General features: G+C 41.8%; 2 protein-coding genes across 9 annotated transcripts in view; one reads left to right on the forward strand and one right to left on the reverse strand.

Annotated features, from left to right (window-relative positions):
• Positions 1-19,870, forward strand: part of GHRH (growth hormone releasing hormone) — a 30,886-nt gene that overhangs the window by 10,222 nt on the left and 794 nt on the right. The window contains exons 1-5 of one of the 5 annotated variants that reach the window (XM_083447145.1): positions 8,448-8,717; positions 13,190-13,468; positions 16,383-16,483; positions 17,053-17,184; positions 18,137-18,241. In XM_083447145.1, the coding sequence (XP_083303271.1) occupies positions 16,404-16,483; positions 17,053-17,184; positions 18,137-18,241 (317 nt within the window). In that variant the 5' untranslated portion in view covers positions 8,448-8,717; positions 13,190-13,468; positions 16,383-16,403. The other 4 variants (XM_083447146.1, XM_083447144.1, XM_083447147.1 and 1 more) reach the window with 4 other exon arrangements.
• Positions 305-7,832, reverse strand: MANBAL (mannosidase beta like). Of its 4 annotated transcripts, none has more exons than XM_083447160.1 (3): positions 7,746-7,832; positions 6,423-6,616; positions 305-887 (listed from the first exon to the last, which is right to left on the reverse strand). In XM_083447160.1, the coding sequence occupies exons 2-3, from the start codon at positions 6,570-6,572 to the stop codon at positions 780-782; spliced, it is 258 nt and encodes an 85-aa protein (XP_083303286.1). In that variant the 5' UTR covers positions 6,573-6,616; positions 7,746-7,832; the 3' UTR covers positions 305-779. The 4 variants fall into 4 exon arrangements, with proteins under 4 accessions (XP_083303286.1, XP_083303288.1, XP_083303287.1 ...); XM_083447162.1 differs by having other exon boundaries at positions 6,423-6,610; positions 7,746-7,803; XM_083447161.1 differs by having other exon boundaries at positions 6,423-6,613; positions 7,746-7,791.

Raw genomic sequence — 19,870 nt, forward strand, 5'->3', positions numbered from 1 at the left:
ATTAGAGGAAATTTTAGAACTGCCCTACAGTTACCTCTACTGCGAGATTTCACTACTACTCATCATCCGCGGCATATGAGTTATAGTTCCCATTCATTCAGCCCACCTGAACCTAAAAAAGAGAGTGCTCAAATACATCTCAAAGCAGGGATGAGAGAGGTGACTTACTCATGTAATTAGGCACGAACAGTAGAGGGAAGACAGTTAATCTGGCTGGGAACAAATTATGCAAGGGAAGTTATATTCACAGGGAGATAATTAGCAGCAGTCTTTTTTTAAAAAAAATGACGTGAACACACACCCATTCGGATATAAAATCAGGTATATTAAGCACATCAATGGCATACAAAATAAGAAGCTGTAGGAGCTGATCCCTTTCATCAATGACACACAAAATGAGCTGTAGTGAATGATCCCTCTGTCTTTTTGAAGTATGGAGAAATGCATTTTGTGGGGCCAAAACCCATTTCATGGGACCTGCATTTCGCATCTTGAGCATCACAAAAGAGATGAAGTGCTCCCTCCAGGCCCCAGTAATTGCTAAGATCTTCCATGCTACGTAGGTATATCCAGTAAACCATACATGTATTTACAACAGATCAGATGAAACAATACTCTTCAAGCCATTTTAGGAAATACTTCCTCTTGACCAGAAACAAGAATATGCATAGCTTTCCCAAAACTGTGTTACATTTAAGTTGTACTTCATCAATGTAGTCTTGAAGAAAGCTCAATGGTCGATAGTAACCCTGTCTTGAAAGTTTCATCATTAAGCTGTTTTACCGCTTCTTCTTGGTTTCTTTCTTGGGTTTCTTGCTCAACGATGCTGTGGCAGCTTTGGGTTTCTTTACCACTTCTGAAGTTTTTGTCTCATAGTTTTCGGTGTCCTATTAAAAGTTTGTTAAGGGAAATAAGGTCAACAGAGATTTTGTTCATAGGGTGACACCACACTAAAAGCGTTATGAGCCCCTCTTGTGTTATTTATTGGTATATCCCATGGCTGTCATGGTGGGACACGAGGCAACAGAAATATCTAACAAGCATTACTAAATATCTAACAAGCATTGCTAAATAGAGCTGTGTATGAAAAAAACACACCTTTATTTTCAGAATAGGAATGCTTGCTCCTAAGCTCTTTAAGCTGAGTGAGTAGGAAAAGAGAGAGCTGGGAAGGGTGAACTGACAGCAGCCAGCCAAGGATGCAGAAAAAGAGAAAATAAAGACCATGCTAGCACTATGGATTTTGAGGGAACTGGAGAAAGAGGTGCCGCAAAAGGATGGAAATGGATGCTGCCCCAGAGAGACAGACAGAAACACACAGAAACACACACACACACATATGGAGATGGGGTGCAGGGAGGCAAAAGCTATGGAAAAAAGAGGACTGGTAGCAGGCAATCTCTGGTTAAAAGTAGTATCTCAGCTAGGTGGATTTTGTTTTTTTGCACATGCCTGTAATACACCAAAGTATCTTTTCTTTGCTATTTTGTCAATACCAGCATAACGGCACATGCCTAAAGGGCTTTCTGTGATAAATACAGGAGGGACAGTTGTGTTAGTTTATTGTAGCAAAAACTGGACTCTAGTCCACAAACACTCATGCTATTATAAGTATGTTCATATTTAAGGTGCTGCTGGACTCCATGTTGTTTATGTATAAAAGGATCATTCCTGTATATACTGTACATACAGAGGGCAATAAAACATGTAGATTTGGGCTTGGCAAGTTCTTTAGCATGGTAAGTGAGCACAGATGTCCATCCTTAGGACTGCTCAATTCTGTAAGTTTCAATGCGTAGGAATTTCACATCTTTAATAGAAAAAACAAAACCTGGCTATTCAGGTCACCAAAGCAAATAGATGCAAATGAACATTTAAACTGGATAGGCAACTGTAGAGAGTAATTTCAGATTTATTCATCTCAAATTAAAATAAAGAACTGGAAAATTTGTTAACAACACATTTCACCCATTGATCAACTGTCTTGCTGTTGACTGGGAGAGACGATCGCAGAAAACATTTCTGCTATGGGAACCAACATATCATCCTCTTGTTAAGAAAAGAAGAATAAAGAATAGAGAAGAATCTCACAAATGCATGGGAACAGAGCCAGGCTCCTGGAAGAAACCACACACAGACTGCTTCCCCTCATTAACCAAGCTTTGGTTTAAATATGTTTTAGGCTTCTAGAGTGTCTCAAAATCCATGTGTGCCAACTGGGAAAGGCCATAGAAAAATGGCAGAGAGATCTGTAGTAGCTTCCAGTTTCTAAGAAAGTGGTCCAAACAAGACAGGGGGAGGAGAACAGCTTGATAGTATCTTTATCATCAATGAGCTTGGCTTGAAAGTTACAAAGCTATTGCAATTCACACTCACGAGGCATTCCAAGAAGGGAGACTTGGCTTGCTTCCTAAGGGATGTGATTCACCCACAGGAAGCTGGCCAAAAGAGTTCAACACTCTAGGGAAATGGGGAAGGAGGCATTTATTATTCAGGGACTCCAAGTTCATTGCAGCTGCAAGAAGATGACTGCTGCCTTCTAATCTTCAATCCAAAAAATCTTTTCAAAAGCTGATTCCCCTACATGTATGGAGGTTGCCTGCAATAGGAAACAGACTGGAGCAGGCAGAGTTGGTGTCCTAAATAAGGAACATCCAGGCCTGCCTATTAGCTTATTGTTCAGAATCAATATAATTTGAATCAGAAATAAATACAACAGTGTACTGCAGAGGGTTTTTTGTCTGGTTTCCTCCATAATGTACACTGCAATACAACCCTCATTCAAGTGATCCAATTATTCAATTCTCCAGCCATTTTAGGGAGGTAAAACTCATTTATTAAATAATTTACTAACCATACTTAGGGAACGCATTGAAAACAATTGCACAGTAAAACCAATTTTTGGAAATAATTAGGAAAACCCATTCAGCACATGCAATGCTCTTGGCACTTCTCCTAAGACTGCACCCCATTGAACAAAGTAGGGTTTAGTTCCAACAAACACATGGCAAACTCTCAACAAGGAACCATAGCCAATCCTGGTCTATAATGAATGCGCTTTATCAATCTTTCTTTTTCTTTATTAAATTTATACGTTGCCTTTCCTCCCAAAGGAACCCACCTTCAGCTTTACAAACATGTTCAACGCATGTGTCAGTCATCAGGCGGTGCTGAGATTTTGCAGAATGTAAACTTCTAAGCTCTCCAAAGTGAAGAGTTTCCTCCCACAAGAGCAAGACAGAACATGAGAGTCCCCCACATAAGCCATTTAAGAAGCACAAAGAGCATGGGAAAAGCCCTGCTGAATCAGGCCAAAGGGCTGTAGATCAACATTTGGCTCCATAGTGGCTAACCAGAGGCCAATGGGAAGCCCACATGCTGGCCATTAGAACAGCAGCACCCACTTGTGTTGACCAAGAAAATGGTATTCAAAAGTGTACTGCCGCTGATACTGGAGATGACAACTGTTGTGACACTATACATTAAAGGCAATGGAGATCATCACTCTCAGGTTTCTGATCACTGTCCAGTACAGAATACAGTGGTACCTCGGGTTACATACGCTTCAGGTTACATACGCTTCAGGTTACAGACTCCGCTAACCCAGAAATAGTGCTTCAGGTTAAGAACTTTGCTTCAGGATGAGAACAGAAATCGTGCTCTGGTGGCACGGCGGCAGCAGGAGGCCCCATTAGCTAAAGTGGTGCTTCAGGTTAAGAACAGTTTCAGGTTAAGTACGGACCTCCGGAACAAATTAAGTACTTAACCTGAGGTACCACTGTACTGAACAGGATGGTCCATTTTATCTGATCTAGAATCATAGACCTGCAGAGTTGGAAGGGACCCTGTCCTGAGGTACTAGGTAATCATCAATATGCAGCTGGCCCATACGGGGATCAAACCTGCAACCTTGGTGTTATCAGCACTACGCTCTAACCAGCTCAGCTACCCACTGCATCTAGAGGATGCAAAAGCTGGTGATCCTCAAGGCTTCCTTGTGCACCACATTAGGCTCTGTTGGATGCTCCAAGAATCCCAGCTTTTGTTCTCAAATCATTCCAGCCTGCACAGTTTTAGAGATTAGTTAGAATGCTTGATGGCAAAAGTGTCCTTTTTCATCTTAAAATGTATAGGAAAAAACTGCTGAATCCTTTCAGGTCAACCCACAGATTTCTCCCAGCTCCCGAACATTTTGTGATGCATGTATAAATCAGTCACGTGTTCTGCCAATGCAGCAATATATACAGGTAGGCAAACTGCAGGTGCATCATTTGGGTGTGCATGCGGCAGGGCTGGATGACGGGGAAAAAGAGGTGATTCCTGTGTGAAAGCTGTGGGACTCGGGGCACATATTTCAATCACTTTGTAGACACTACTCTTGCCATTTTGTATGTTGTTTTGCTGTGAGGAAAGCTCTCTAGGCCAAAGACAGGATAAATGTGGGCTGGTGTGTCTGTTAAGTACTGGAAAGCTTATTTTAGGCTACCTACAGAAGATGAAACAGCTCCCATCCAAGCCCTCCCCCCAAAAACAGTCCAAATGCTGCCACACATATGGTCCACAGCTGGTTTTCTGACATATTACCCCCTTCCCCCAAAGTAATACTATATCTACATTTATGAAACACCAGATGAAAGGCAGAAAAGATGAGTCATGCCAAAGGGACACCAGGGAAAAGGATGACCATCAGCAGACTGGAAAAATAGGCATAAACTTCTGTTTTGGGCAAAGGTTGCCAATGGTTACAGATGCAGCTGTAAGCGTCACCAGGCCCACAAAATTAAGTCCAGGCTGGTTAGAATAACTATATTCAAAGCCAGAATCTTCCATTTGCAGTTTTATCTATTAATTGAGTAGACCAGAGAAGGATCAAGTAGTCACTTCTGAAACAATCACAGGGCACCTGTTGGAGCTGCTGCTGCTGGGTATTGCCCAGCTAGCACTTACCCACGATAGAGCCTTCTTGGTGGTGGTTCCCTGTTTGTAGAATTCCTTCCCTGGTGAGGTGTCTCTCTCTCTCCCATATTAACATTCAGGAGGAATTTTAAAATGTTCCTATTTACCTAGGCATTTGGTGGCTGAAAGATACTGTTCCTGGCATCCTTGAAATTATCAGATGTGAGGGTATGTGGTTGTTTTTAAATGTTTTTAGATGGTCTTAATGGTTCGAATCCCCGCGACAGGGTGAGCTCCCGTTGCTAGGTCCCTGCTCCTGCCAACCTAGCAGTTTGAAAGCACATCAAAGTGCAAGTAGATAAATAGGTAACGCTCCAGCGGGAAGGTAAACGACGTTTATGTGCGCTGCTCTGGTTCACCAGAAGCGGCTTAGTCATGCTGGCCACATGACCTGGAAACTGTACGCTGGCTCCCTCAGCCAATAAAGCGAGATGAGCACCGCAACCCCAGAGTCGGTCACGACTGGACCTAATGGTCAGGGGTCCCTTTAATGTTTTAAACCTTTTTTAAAAAAAATTAATTGTACTGTTTTATTACTTTGCTGCTTGCTGCCCTGGGATCCTTTGGAAGAAGGTACAGCATAGAAATTTAGTAAATAATAATAACACTCCAGAATACCATCAACACCAGCCGTGCATTGGGTAATCATCAACCAACTCAGCCAGGAATTTGTATTAATCTCCAATCTAACCATAAACCTTGTGAGCCTTATTATTGTTGGATTAAAGTAGTCTTTCAATAACCTTTTAAAATCTTTTTTTAAAACCTAAGGACAAGACAAGAGGCAAAAGGTAGCCATTTTCAACTATTCGAAGGGATGTCACAAATCTGATGGAGAAAATTCGTTTTCTATTGCTCCAGAGGGTGGGAACAGAACCAATGGCTTCAAATGAAAAGGAAACTGGATTTGATTTAAACTAAATGCTAGTCTTATTTGAGCTGCTTGACAGTGAGACAATGAGCCTCAGAAGGTATTGACAATCCTTAATCAGATATTTTTAATCAGAGACTGGATGGACAAAGAACATGAGGGGATCTCAAAGGCCATTTGTCCTACTCCTTGCTGGTGAAGAAAATATGTTGCTATAGCATCCCCAACAGGTAGACCTCCATCCTCTGCTTTAAAAAAGTATCTTCCAATGTAGTCTGTTTCAGTTGAAGAGCTCACGCCATCAGGAAGTTTTTCTTAATGCTAAGCAGAAATCCAGATTTTAAGTTTTAAGTTTTTTGTGATCTCCTTTCCTCTGGGGCAACATAAAAACAAATTTGCTCTACCATCTTGTGCAATACTTTTTCAAATATCTGAAGATGGCTTTCCGATCGCCTTTTAAACACACCCAACTCCTTCAACCTTTCTGCATATGACGTGACCTCCAGGGACCTCACCATTTTTGTAGCCCCCCTCCTCAATATCCTTCTTAAATTACCAGGCTGCAGAATGAGCAATTTCACTTTTTCGCTCTTACCATTTTGTGTGTCTTTGGAATGGGAAGGATAATGGCCAGTACACAGATGAGTTGGAAAATGGCACCAAAGAAAAGGCCATAGTGCAGGATGTTCTCCATGAACGTAGGCTCTGGGATTTCAGGGGGTGAGAAGTCTAGCTCAGCAGCCATTGCACAAGTCCACAAGTCCACCTTCAACAATTTCCGTTCTTCTGCTTTTGCAACGAAAAGAACAAACATTACTTATTAATTCCTATTTATTGTTTGTAAGTGGCTTTGAGATTCATTTGAATGAAAAGTGGCACAGAAATATAATCAATCTGGGAAGCTGTCGCCAGTCGAGAGTAGAATATACTAGGCACGATGAGCAAAAAGCCTGACCTGGTATGAGACAGGACCGCTATGTTCCTGTGTGTGTTTCTCTGCTAGCAGGATAGCTTCATTTCAAGTTAAGCTAGAAGGCTGATTTTAATGTCTGAGTAGGAAAATCTGTGTGAGTTCCCTCCCACCAACTTCAAACGCTACATTTGTTTGCTATCAGAGCTGTCAAGTTGAAAACCCCATTTTGGAAAACGCTCCCACTGATCCCATGAAAGGCTCCAAGGGAAATATTTTTGATGCCTTGGCTTGTGCCTCCTGGTGCAACAGCACGTTTGCTTCCACTGTCCTAAACCCACTCCCCATTTCCAGAGGGTACACTTTTAAAAAGAAAGAAAGCAAGAACGCTGAACCAATAAAATAACATTTCATGACCTACTTCCCCTCTTTCAGCCTCTGTGAAAGAACCAAACTAATTGCTAGCTATTCTGTGGACAAGGAAAGCGACACTTTAAAGGCAGTTAGGAAAGAGAAAGAGGTAGGGATGGAAATAAATTAATTAACAACAACAACAACATAGCTCAGTGGGTTAAAGCAATAAAATAATAATAATAATAATAATAATAATAATAATAATAATAATAATAATAATAATAATATAGCTCAGTGGGTTAGAGCGTAGTCTGATAACGCCAAGGGTGCAGGTTCGATCCTATGGGACAACTGCAATTTCCTGCATTGCAGAGGGTTGCGCTGACTAGATGATCCTCAGGGTTCCTCCAACTCTACCTTTCTATGACACCTGAGGGCGATTTAATGCAAACGTAGTTTTGGTGCACGGTTTGCACCGAGCTGCAGGCATCGCCTAAAAACAGAAGAGCTTTTCTTTTCTCCCCCACCCCCTTTCACCGCAGGCGTGGAGCTGGAAACCTCCCCCCCCCCCCCTATTCCTGCACAAAGCTCTCCTAGGCGCCCCCTAAGGCGCCTCGCCCTACTCTTTCTGCCCCACCAAAGCGTATCCCTTACCTGCAGCCGAGCCTCAGCCCCCGGAAGTGCTTCTGATCTCGCTAGGAAGCGCTTCCTGTTCCAGCGACCGTAGCAACCGCCGCCGGCGAGGCGTTGCCAAGGAGGCCGCGCCTCCCGTCCCACGGTTCAGGCTCGCTTCTCGACTGGGAAAATGCTAGCTCCTTAGGCCAAGAGCTTCTGAGCTGGTGCAGAGTGCTGCTTTCGGGAACTGCAGCGCCTGATGCTTTCCCTTGACCTGAAGCTGTTTAGCCGTCAAACCTAATGGGCAGAGGTTGCCTTTGCCCTGGGGTTGCACTGCCCCGAAATCTATACCTAGCGATGTGCAAATGTTTTAAATCTACAAACCGATCAATTAGCGAATCTAGAAGTGCAAAGATTGGGGGAGGGTGGGGAATCACTTGTCCTGGAAACAGGAACCGACCCACGTAGCAAAGCGGGATGCGCCCCTGCAAAGCTGACCTTGAAATCAAGTCAGGAGCCAGCCATTTTCTATATTTGTCAGGTGATGCTTTTGTACCTGCGACATGCCCCTATCCAGATTTATCACAGATTTATCACAGATTCGAGATTTATCACAGCTGCGTCAATGCACAAGCAGGCAGGGTGGCGTATAGACCATGTGCGAGCACTTCCATATATATATATATAGGATATATATAGGATGTGTGTGTGTATATATATATATATATATATATAGGCATCACCTTGCTGCAAAAGGACTTCTCCGTGAGCAGCTGGAAGAAACAGGATGCCAAAGGGAAGAGGCTGGCGGCATCAGGGGTTGAAGTCTGCCGCTGGTGCTATGTGGTGCCTAATGCAAATTCCTGGGAAGGTCCAGCTATCCCACAGCCACTTTGAAATATTGTTAAAAAACAAGGTGGCAACATTTGTCTCAGCCACATATTGGCAAAATGTAAAGTAATAGTGATACAACTGGAATACCAACAAACTGTTAAACAGTGACATCTGCTGGTGAGTAGTGGTGGTCTTAAGATTTCAGAAAATGCTCACTGGGGTTTCCCTGCCTTCATTTGAGAAAGTGGTCTCTGGTCCATGAAAGCTTATGCTGAAATCACTTTGTTAGTGTTTAAAGTACTATAAACCTTTGCTGGTTTCGTTCATTTATATTTCCAATCCATGCCAGGAAAGAGATGTGTGGCAGGTGACAAGATTCAAAACAACAATTTAACTACCCTACTAAATAAAATGCAAAATATTATAGTACAGTGGTACCTTAGGTTACATATGCTTCAGGTTACACACTCCGCTAACCCAGAAATAGTGCTTCAGGTTAAGAACTTTGCTTCAGGATAAGAACAGAAATGGGGCTCTGGCGGCATGGCAGCAGCAGGAGGCCCCATTAGCTAAAGTAGTGCTTCAGGTTAAGAACAGTTTCAGGTTAAGAACGGACCTCCGGAATGAATAAAGTTTTTAACCCGAGGTACCACTGTACTGAGTAAGAGTTGAGTGTGTCATCCTCACTCAGGCTAATCCAATCTGCTTCCATACTAGACATTTTATCCTGAATTGGTATCATTCACTCTTAAAAACACCATGCAAGTGTAGCATACTGAGATATGTCTTCAAATAGTTTAAATGTGGGGGAGTATTTGAGGATCAGTGAATTCACAGCAAGCTGAAGTCTAGGATGGTTGTGATTAAGCCTAGTAATATCCTAGACCTGTTCCATCCAGCTAATGGTATCAATTAGCACCAATTCCACCCCAGCTGCCATTTTATGCTCACTTTAACCCACTTTGCTTCCCTTCACTTTCCATACTCCAAGCTCTCTCCACACCACTCAAAACACAAACACCAAGAATTGTTTTTTGCAAAATGCCTTCAGCTGACCATGTTTGCATTTCCTTTTTTCCAGCAGACCCCATTGAGCTTTGAAGTGAGCAAGAGAAAGACAATTTTAGATATTGTTTCAAACTAGAAAGCAGCTTAAGACCAGCTCTTTGTTCCACAAACCTTATTGAAAGGAGAACTCATATGCTGCTATCCCTCCCCCCCCCCAATTAGGAGAGTCATTTCAAAATAAAAGTTCCAACTTTTTCATCCTCTACTTCACTTATAGTTCCCCCCCACCTCCTCCAAGAGGCAGGATGTGGGTGATGAACTTTTAAATGTTAATTGCAATTTCCTTTTGTGTGTGCAAAAACACATGTTTACTAATTGGATTGATAAAACTGAGGAAAAGGACAAACAGTGGAGTGGGTATATGAGTATATAGAGTATATGGGTTTGGGCCAAAAGCAGTACAGAAAACATTAAAGGGCCAGTTCCAGTAGTGCCAATGGCTAGGGGAAGCAGCCAGGAGCTGCTTAAACAAAATTGTTGCATGCCATCCCAGTCTCTGAGCGGTGCAAGATTCCCAGGGTTCCAGGCACTTACCCACAGTCTGTGTTTCATTTGGAATGAGGCACAGCAGAGACTGTGGTGTCTTGATGATATACTGGTTTATTTACACATATATACAACCTGAATCTGTGATGGAGAGTTTCACAGCAATAACACCCCAAGAGGGTCTTGATCAAGCTTCCTCAACCTCGGCCCTCCAGATGTTTTTGGCCTACAACTCCCATGATCCCTAGCTAGCAGGACCAGTGGTCAGGAATGATGGGAATTGTAGTCTCAAAACATCTGGAGGGCTGAGGTTGAAGAAGCCTGGTCTTGATTCTCCCATAGCCACAGCCTTGGATTTAAGCGGAAATCAGGTGTGTCTCTGACTACCCGACTTTTACTAATGCTGACAGAGGCTGGCTGCTATGACCACCAAAATTTGCAGATTATCTCCATTGGAATGGAATCACCAATGAAAGTGGTCAGTGGGATACGCAATGACATAAGGCTAGGACAAAACAACAACAACAAAACTAAACACTCAACATTTATTGAATTTCATATCTTCAGAAGAATTTCATAAACACACACAAAGGGCCAATCAGTTAGTTAAATGACCTAAGGATAGGAAAACAAACAAACAAACAAACAAACAAACAAACAAACCTTAATAACACATTCAACATTCAATGAATTTCCTATCTTATTACCATGCACAAAGGGTTGTAGAGGGTAAAATCAGGATTCAGAAATTGTTGTTGTTATATTAAATTTATATACTGCCATTTTTCTGATGATCTCAGAGTGGTTCAAAAGATAAAAAGAAAAACAAATGCAAGTTTCTTCATTAAAACCTATTACAATAAATTGAATGTTTTGGATGTATCCTAATTCATTCTTGTAAAAATCATGAAGGTCTATATTTTAACCATGTGTACATTGTGGAGTATATGATTTCCATTTTAATCTATTTGCCCATGTTAAGGAGGACCACAATAAATGATAAGAGTCTTTAATAGCATAAGCTAGGATCCTAGATGATAATGTGGAATGAATGCTGAAGACGGGGGAAACTCCAGCTGAGAAGAGATTTGGGGATTTCGTTGTAGCTGCTGCTTGGAGATAAGAAGTGAGGAGCTGAAAATATTGCTAGCCTTCTGGATTGAAGCAAAGTATTATCGACCAGCATTTTATGTTCAGATTGGCTTATTGGAGTGTATAGGTGCAAGAGGAGCTCACAGGATTTTTATTTTTTAAAAAACTCTTTAAAGCATTTAAAAAAAAATGCAGGAGAATGAAGGCATCAAGTCTAAGAAAAAATCAATATCTGAAGATTACAAGGTGTTTTCCTGGATTCTGTTCTTTGTTACTGGCTGGTTGATGTTTTGCTGTCTGCTTAGCCCCCTGGGTGAAATGCTGTTCGTGGTGTAAACTGAGGTAGCTCTAGCAACCGAGGTCTAACAGCCTCTCTCAACCTAGTGCATTCCAGATGTTTTGGGCTACAATTCACATCAACCCTAGGCAGCATGGCCAATAGTCAAAGATGATGGGAGTTCTAGCCCAAAACATTTGGAGAGCACCAGGTTGGGGAAGGCTGGTCAAACGGCTAAGCCAGGTGCAGATAGTAGTATAATGGAACAATTCACATAAGTTTAGGCTGCAACATGGGACAAAGAGCGAACACTGAAAGGCATGATTGGATTCTGATTGAATCACATGCTACCAACACTAAGCCATGCACTGGCTTGGGTTGATGTAAGCAGTTAGTATAAACACGAAAAGCTCTGAGGCAGGTCTAATAATAATAATAATAATAATAATTTATTATTTATACCCCGCCCATCTGGCTGGGCTTCACCAGCCACTCTGGGCGGCTTCCAACAAAATATTAAAATACAGTAATGCATCAAACATTAAAAGCTTCCCTAAAGAGGGCTGCCTTCAGATGTCTTCTAAAAGTCTGGTAGTTGTTGTTCTCTTTGACATCTGGTGGGAGGGCGTTCCACAGGGCAGGTGCCACTACCAAGAAGGCCCTCTGCCTGGTTCCCTGTAACTTGGCTTCTCGCAGTGAGGGAACCGCTAGAAGGCCCTTGGCGCTGGACCTCAGTGTCCGGGTAGAACAACGGGGATGGAGATGCTCCTTCAGATCTGAATGGAGATCTGAACATTTTGCTGCAACTCAATAGTGTAAGCAATCTCATTTGTTACTATGGTGCTTGCTGGGCACTGTCTCAACATGGTGCAAACCAGCACATTTGATTGCAACCTCCTGAAGACATGGATTGGGTTGCCTGGCAGTGTTGAAACCTTGCTGGTTCTTAAGTATGACCTATTGAGCATGAGCTTTGTTTTGTCTGTGGGTTTGTCCCCAGTGAGGAACTTTAGATGCATTATTTGCCTGGCATAAGGCTGCTGGTGTTTGCAAAGGACCAAAGTGTAAAATACTCAGCTAATGCCAGCAGGTAGGAGCGACAAAGGCAACCGGGGGGGGGGGGGGGATAAATAAATAAAGGAGAACCAGTGTGGTGTAACAGGTTGTGTGTTGAACTATGACCTAGGAGACCAGGGTTCAAATTCCCACTCAGCAATAAAGTGGGTGACCTTGGGCCAGTTACTATCTCTCAGTCTGACCTACCTCACAGGGTTGTTGAGAAGAGAATTTTTTTTTGGGGGGGGGGAAGAACTCTGTATAGCACCTTGAGATCCAGGGAGGAAAATATGATATATAAATGTGAAAAATGAGTAAGAAGATAGCAATGCTGATAAAGAGAAGAAAAGAATATTTCATGAATCTTTTAACAAGAGAGACAGGAAGTAATATTAATGGTTAACCCTTGCTCATTGTTGATCTTAAGGTGGCCATGTGTCCTACTTTAGAGAAGGCAGTCCTCTTCAATTTGAAGTCTTTCCCACCACATTGTTTTTTTCTCTTTAAAGTACAGTAATTATTTCCGAATTTGTGCTTTTTATGCAAATCTGCACCCTCCTTTTTCTTTCTTTGGGTGACCTGTCAACAGTCACCCTAGCTGACATTCAGATTGAAATGTCCATTTTAAAGAAATGCAAAGCTTATCTAATAAAGCAAATTTGTCTTTTAGTAAGCCCAGTTAAGATGCTAAACACAGCTGTTTGAGTGACTGGAAGGTAATTGATTCTCTGACGTTCAGAAGCTTGCAGGTTTGATGAGGGAGTGAATATATAAAAGAGAGTGCGGCAATACCCACAACAGCTAGAGACTCGCCACTCTGGTTAGAAAAAGCTGGATAGGATTTTCTCTATTTCCTGGGACAGAGCAAGAATCGGAAGTATTGTCAGGCAAGCAAGAAGGCCAAGAACAAGGTTGCAGATTTGAGAGGACCATTTTCCTGAAGGGAGCTGTAAGTTAACACTTTGTTTGTTAATTAATAGATGCTTCATGGTGGAAAAGTGAATTAACTATTCCTGTCTGCAGGATGCTTTGTATATTGATTAAGATTGCAGTCTTGCGAGATAAAGAACGTGTGAGGATATCAGATTGAATTTAAAAGAATATTAGCATAAAAATTTTAATGATTAAGAAAGACCAATGCTTTAAGACATAAAATGTAACAATGGTAAGATAATCAAGGTAATTTGAACTGAAGATATGACAGAGGGAAAGAATTTACTGTTAGACCATAAGAACTAGAATATAGAGTGGGAAGGTTTGGGGAAGTCGCAGACCCAGGTTAATGTTAAATAATGTAAAGACACAATGATTGCTTTTAACTTTTTTTGTTCTTTTTTATTTTTTCTTGTATATTGTATTTTTAAATGTTTGTATGTGTTGGGCTTATTTTCTTTTGTGTATTTGTTTGTTTGTATTGTCTGTTTACTGATTGTTTAAAATAAAAAAAATATTATTAAAAAAAAAGATTGCAGTCTTGCGCATGCATTCTTAGGAACAAATCTCACTGTACTCAACAGCATGTTTTTTAAAGCAAACATGCATAGGATTGGGTTGTAAATTACAGAGTTAAATATTCATAACTGGACTCCAACTACACAAATAATTCTAGGATATTTCAGAAGATTTGCAAAAGCAATCTGGACGTATACTAGACAGGTACTCTGGATATGAGCTGGAATTTATTAAGTGCTGGTAAAAAAGGAAGAAAAGAACCCTGCTGTTTAAAGCTGCCATTTACATTTTAGTTGTAATTCTTTGTCTCTGGAAAGTAAGTGGGTAAGTAATATTGTTCTAGCTACCCATTTGCTTATGGACAAAAAGAAAAGTGAGTTGCAGAGATGTCTGGTTTATTAGAGATTGAAGGCACAAGAGGAGATGGCATTTTACTGCAAAAAACTTTCAATAGGGTAAACTTTTGAAATGTAGGCAAAAATGTGGCAGCTAAACTTTAAAAAAAAATGTTTTAAACTATGGCTTTGGAATTTATTTCATTCTTAGGCAGCTATTTTGTGTATGAAGTGTTATGATGGTGTGTGCCAGGTCTTAGCCAAAGTTTACTCAGAAGCAAACTCCACTGATTTCAAATAGATTTCCTGGCAAGAAAGTATGTCTAGGACTGCAGTCTTCATCTAACATGCACAGCATTATTTTTTTTAACCCTGAAAATACTACAAGGCTAAAGGAATGCCTTACATATCCTAATCCCACAATGCTTGCATTGCTTACCATACTGATTTAGTAAAATCCATGCCATTGTCAACAGCAGTTGTCTGCCTCTGCCTACCATTTCGTCATTATCTCTACAACTAGATTCAGCTAGGGCTTACACCAATTCCAGAAATGCTAACAAATGAACAGGAATAAATTTGTGTTTCGGGATTAAAGACGTTTGTTTTGAAAGAGGATTTAAGCTACCATAGCATCTTCGGTTTCTCAAATGACATCTTGTTGGGCTGTCAACTCAGCCCCATTCACTTAGGGAGAGAGAGATTGAAATCCTTTATTTTACCTTCTGAAACATCAGGATGCTTAGACTCAAACCTTGCGCTCCAACAGATGAGTAATGGTGATGAATAAAAGTGTTACTGTTTCTACTGCTACTTCTGAAAACTTAGCAGAGTTTTCATGGCACTTTATGCACAGATTGGGTCCTGCCATCTTAAGTTCACCGGTACAAAATTAGGTGCTCCCAACCCATTCACAGAAAGATTAATGTGACCATAATTTTTGAACAGGGAATGTCGATGAACGGAAATACTGTAACTGGAATGGAAAGAAACAGAAGTCTATTAAGAGTTCAGCCATACAGCCCTGAAAATCTAAATGTTACATCCCCTGAAATGCTCACAATGGTTTTCTTGTGTGAGGCTGTTTCCCCTGAGTCACTTATCTATTGGAAGCATCCGAGCTGGATGTTTCCAGACTACACAGGGTTGTAGATCAAAGGCGCAAAGAGTCATTTTGAAAACGGACTCTCTTGCCCTTTCTATTCCTCTCTACTATTGAAAGCTAGCTCAGTTGAAGTGATGGCAGTTCCAGAACAGTAGGCAAGAGATCCAGCTTGAGGCTGCGGCTTGTCTGCAGCTTTTCAGCTATACTGAGAAATAATAGCTCTGTATGCTTTTGTGTTTGTGTGGTAGCAACTCCCTCTATTTCTTATGTTCTGGCTGTAAGTGCTTATGTACCACCACCATTTACAAAAGGGAGGTATCAGCCAAGTTTGCAGAAATATAAAACATTTTTGGGGGGGCGGGGGGCACGAGCCTAAAGCAGTGAAACCTCGCAAAACAATTCAGGGGGACTGAGCATACTCGGTTCCCACACTGATTGTAGTAGGGTCAATACAGCGGCATCCTGTTGCAGGTCCGATTTGTATCAACATATTTCTGAAACAGGCATCCTTTTGGAACTTGTATTTGACTATAAGAGGCTACAAGAGGCTCCACAATGGGGCTTTCCCTTCGTCACACAAGGGTTGGAAGACTGAATATCGGTGCTCAGCAACTGTCCTTTAGGTCATTTACTCCAAACTAAGGCTGCATACACACACAGTAACTTTAAAACACATTTAGAGCACATTTCCCCCCTTCACAGAATTTTGGGCACTGTTATTTGTTAAGGGTTGCTTGGAATAGTAACTCTGTGAGGGACAAACTATGGTGCCCAGCATTCTTTGAGGGAAATAACATGCTTTTAAGATTTTGTGAGTACATAGCCTAAAGCACTAATCCCACTTGATTTACCAGGGGGGGGAAATGACTTCATAGCGGCTATGACTAAAATTCTGCCATGAGGCTAGTTATGCTACTCTAATGAAGCCAAGTGTTCTCTCTCTCTCTCCCCCTCCCTCTATATCTTTGCAGATTGCCCCAGAAGAGTGAAGAATGCTGGACAGGGCTGTTCTCCTTCTCTTCCTCCATTTCATCATGTGTTCCCTCTCGTCTCCTCTCTACCCAGCACTCAGGTGGGCATCTTCTCTCTCACCTTCCTGCCTATCGAAAACATAGGGTTTGACTTGACCTTTGTCATTCACAGTTAGTGGCCCTATCTATCTAAAAGGGCAGGTGAAGAATAGTTGAAAAGCAGCTCGTAACAAATCTATTATCCATCTTTCTCAAAGATTACAGGCCATCAGAATTTGGTGGTCGCTGCATTTTCCAAAAAGGCCTGGGTTTTCTCTTACACCACCAATATAATTCCTGAAACAGAGGTTTTTTCCCTGTGATTAGGGCTATACATATGCTACCCTACAAACATTTAAGAACACAGGGAGCTAGCTGTCTTTGTTCATCTAGCCCAGCAGTCCACAATTTAACTGCTGCCTTCATTTGTATCACAAGTCTTACCAGCTTGTATATCAGGAGAAATGTCTTTGCCTGGTGCAACAAGATGCATAGCTGGGTTGTTGTTTTTTGCTTCTTCCAACATTGTCTGCCAATTCTCGTCTCCATATACCATGCCATCAGAAACATGCGTATTGCAGTTTGGTTTTTTTTCCCAGCATTACTTCTGCTTTCTCTTGATGTGTTTCAGATATAGTCCACTCCCCATTTCTGGCAAGGCAGTGAGCTTTCAACTGCAAGAAAGTGGTCCTGTGCAAAGCCACAACCTCTCAGTAGAGGAGCAGGAGGAGGAGAATTTCCTCACTGACCCTGCTGAGAAAAGGTGGGTATATCAGCACCCCACGTCCAGTAGTCAAAAGTGGCAAATTAGAATATAAGACCCCTCCCGAAATGAAAAGGCCCATCTAGTCAAGCATCCCATTTCAGGCAGTGGCCACTCAGCTTCTGGCAAGCTCACAAGCAGGACATGAATATGACAACTTTCCCACGCTGTTGCTTTCTAGAAAATGGTATATACTGGTATATTGTCTCTGGACATGAATGCTCTACAAAATAAATTTGCCTAACCTCAGCACTCAGGAGGGTGATATAGGTCAGTGGATGGACTGCTCAGGGAAAAGAACCTGTCCTGTTTATTTAGTTCATAAAATTTATATACATCTTGATTGTAAACAAACACACCCCTCAAAGCTGTTTACAAAAAGAATAAACCAATGAAGTTAAAAACAATTTAAAACCTAAAAACCACTTTGAAATCAATAAGCTAAAAACCCAATTAAAATACGTGTCAATATTGTGCATGTTTGGATAGACTTGGCTAAACAAAACCATTTTTTGCAGGCATGAAATAGTACAGCCAAGGCACCAGCCTGATGTCTATAGGAAAGTACTTCCAAATTTTGTGCGATGCCACACTAAAAGATTGATTTCTTACAAATGCAGAAAGAGTATTATGTGGCCTGTGCCATGTCAAAGAGTGGGAGCTGCAACCAGTAAATCTGTGCCCTCATTCAGAACCTATGTGCTGTTTCTCACTCTCACACACAGTACACTTTGTGCTGCACCCCCAGTTCCTTCAAGCAATCTGCCAGTGCCAAGAAGCACGTAGCTCCAACAGGAGTAGTTCTTAATCCACTTTAATAGCGTGAGAAGCTTCCTGTTCTCAGGGACGATGTATGTGAGACTGCTCTCTCCATCCAAGTAAAGGGAGAAACCCGTAATTTGCATGTTGTCCCAGGCAGGCACAGATAAACACAATGTCTGTGTTTTGTTAGGATGCAGCGCCATGCAGATGCTATATTTACTGATAGTTACCGCAAAGTTCGGGGTAAGATGTCAGCCCAGAAGTTATTGCAAGGCATCGTTGGGAAAAGACTTGGGTAAGTGGAACTTCATTACATATTACTTTAGTTGTAGCAGTCTGCTACATATAAGGCATAGGGTGCAAGCTCTGTGTGTTTCGATTAGGCACAGAACCTGTGATTGAAAAGCTCCTGCCTAGACATGTCCTAGAAACACAATTGGTAACAACAAGGCAGATTCATTCTTATAGTAATACGCCCATTATATTTTGAGCCACATTCAGCCCTGCACTGGAGGGAATTTCCTGTACATTTACAAAAATCTGGCAGTATAGCCAATAGCATAGGTATAGAACTTAAGACGAAAGTCCTCCGAGTGATTATTAACACACACGAACATTCAGTGCCAATTGCTAACAGCTTTTATTCTTGATTTGCCTCCTGCAGAGATAGTAAATTCCCAGTATGTCCCAAAGATATTAATTGGAAAGTACACACGGGTCCCACTAACTGAACACAATGCCTTCTCAGGAAATTGTTCATTATGTGAGTGCTTGTATAATGAGTTGGCAATTTCCATTGATTCCTATGGGAAAATTTCTGATGTGTTCTTGACAATGGAAATTTGGCCCCAAAATGATGAAAAAACCCAGGAAAACTCTGAAACATTCCAAACGGCAAAGAAACAAGGGGGGAAAAATGCTTTAATTTTTCCCATCTCCCTCCCTCCTACCCACCTAAGTTTTTGGCGAAACAGCTGCTGACGACTAGCAAAACACAAAAGCAAGGCTTGTTTGAGGCTGCTTATTTGTTTACAGTACTACACACAGGTCCAGCTGTTTGGATAGCTTAATATTCAGTGTGTATAGTGAGGTTTGGGTACTAATTCCTTTTCTTATAATGAGCATTTGCATAGCGGGACCCGAGTGTATTATTCCTTCACAAGCCAGTAGTGCAAGTGGCCTTTCAGCTGTTGCTGGAGTCCAAGCCCCATCTATCCAAATAAGCAGAGCCAGCCCAAGACATTTTGGCACCTGAGGTGAACCACAAAATGGCACCCCCATCAGGGAAGAAGGGGTGAGTGAAGATCTATATTGGGAACAAGGGTGAGGGGAAACCAGCAGCACCTCTGATTTACCAAGAGGCCACTGTAGAGACAGCATTGAGATCCGGTCAACAAGGGAGCATGCCACTGTTGTTGCTATTAGAAGCACTGGCAGGCAATATATGCCTTGGAAGCTCCTGTGGATCCTGCCACCTGAGGCAGTCGCCTTTTCTTGCCTTATGGTTGGGCTGGCCCTGCAAATCAGCATGACCAGTGATCAGGGATGATGGAAGTTGCAGTTTAGCTATGTCTGGAGGGCTACAAGATCCCCATTCCTGCATTAGAGGAAGATATTGCTACACTTATTACACTTTAAAGCAGGGGCAGAAAACCTGTGGCCTTCTAGATGTTGCTGCACTACACCTCCCATCAACCATGACCACTGGTCATGCTGGCTGGGGTGATGGGGGTTGGAATCCAACCGTATGCAGATGGTCATGGGTTCCTTCTTTCTTGCTTAAAGCACTTTTAAATCATTCTAAATCACAGCCAATCTTTCAGCTGATTTTTCAGTTGTGTTCTCACCCTTTCTCTATGTTGGGTGGGTGTATATGAGGCAATCACATGTTATTGAAGACAGGTCAAACAACTTGTTCATGGTC

This window comes from Podarcis tiliguerta, assembly GCF_965153285.1.
Source record: "Podarcis tiliguerta genome assembly, chromosome: 6".
NCBI lineage: Eukaryota > Metazoa > Chordata > Lepidosauria > Squamata > Lacertidae > Podarcis > Podarcis tiliguerta.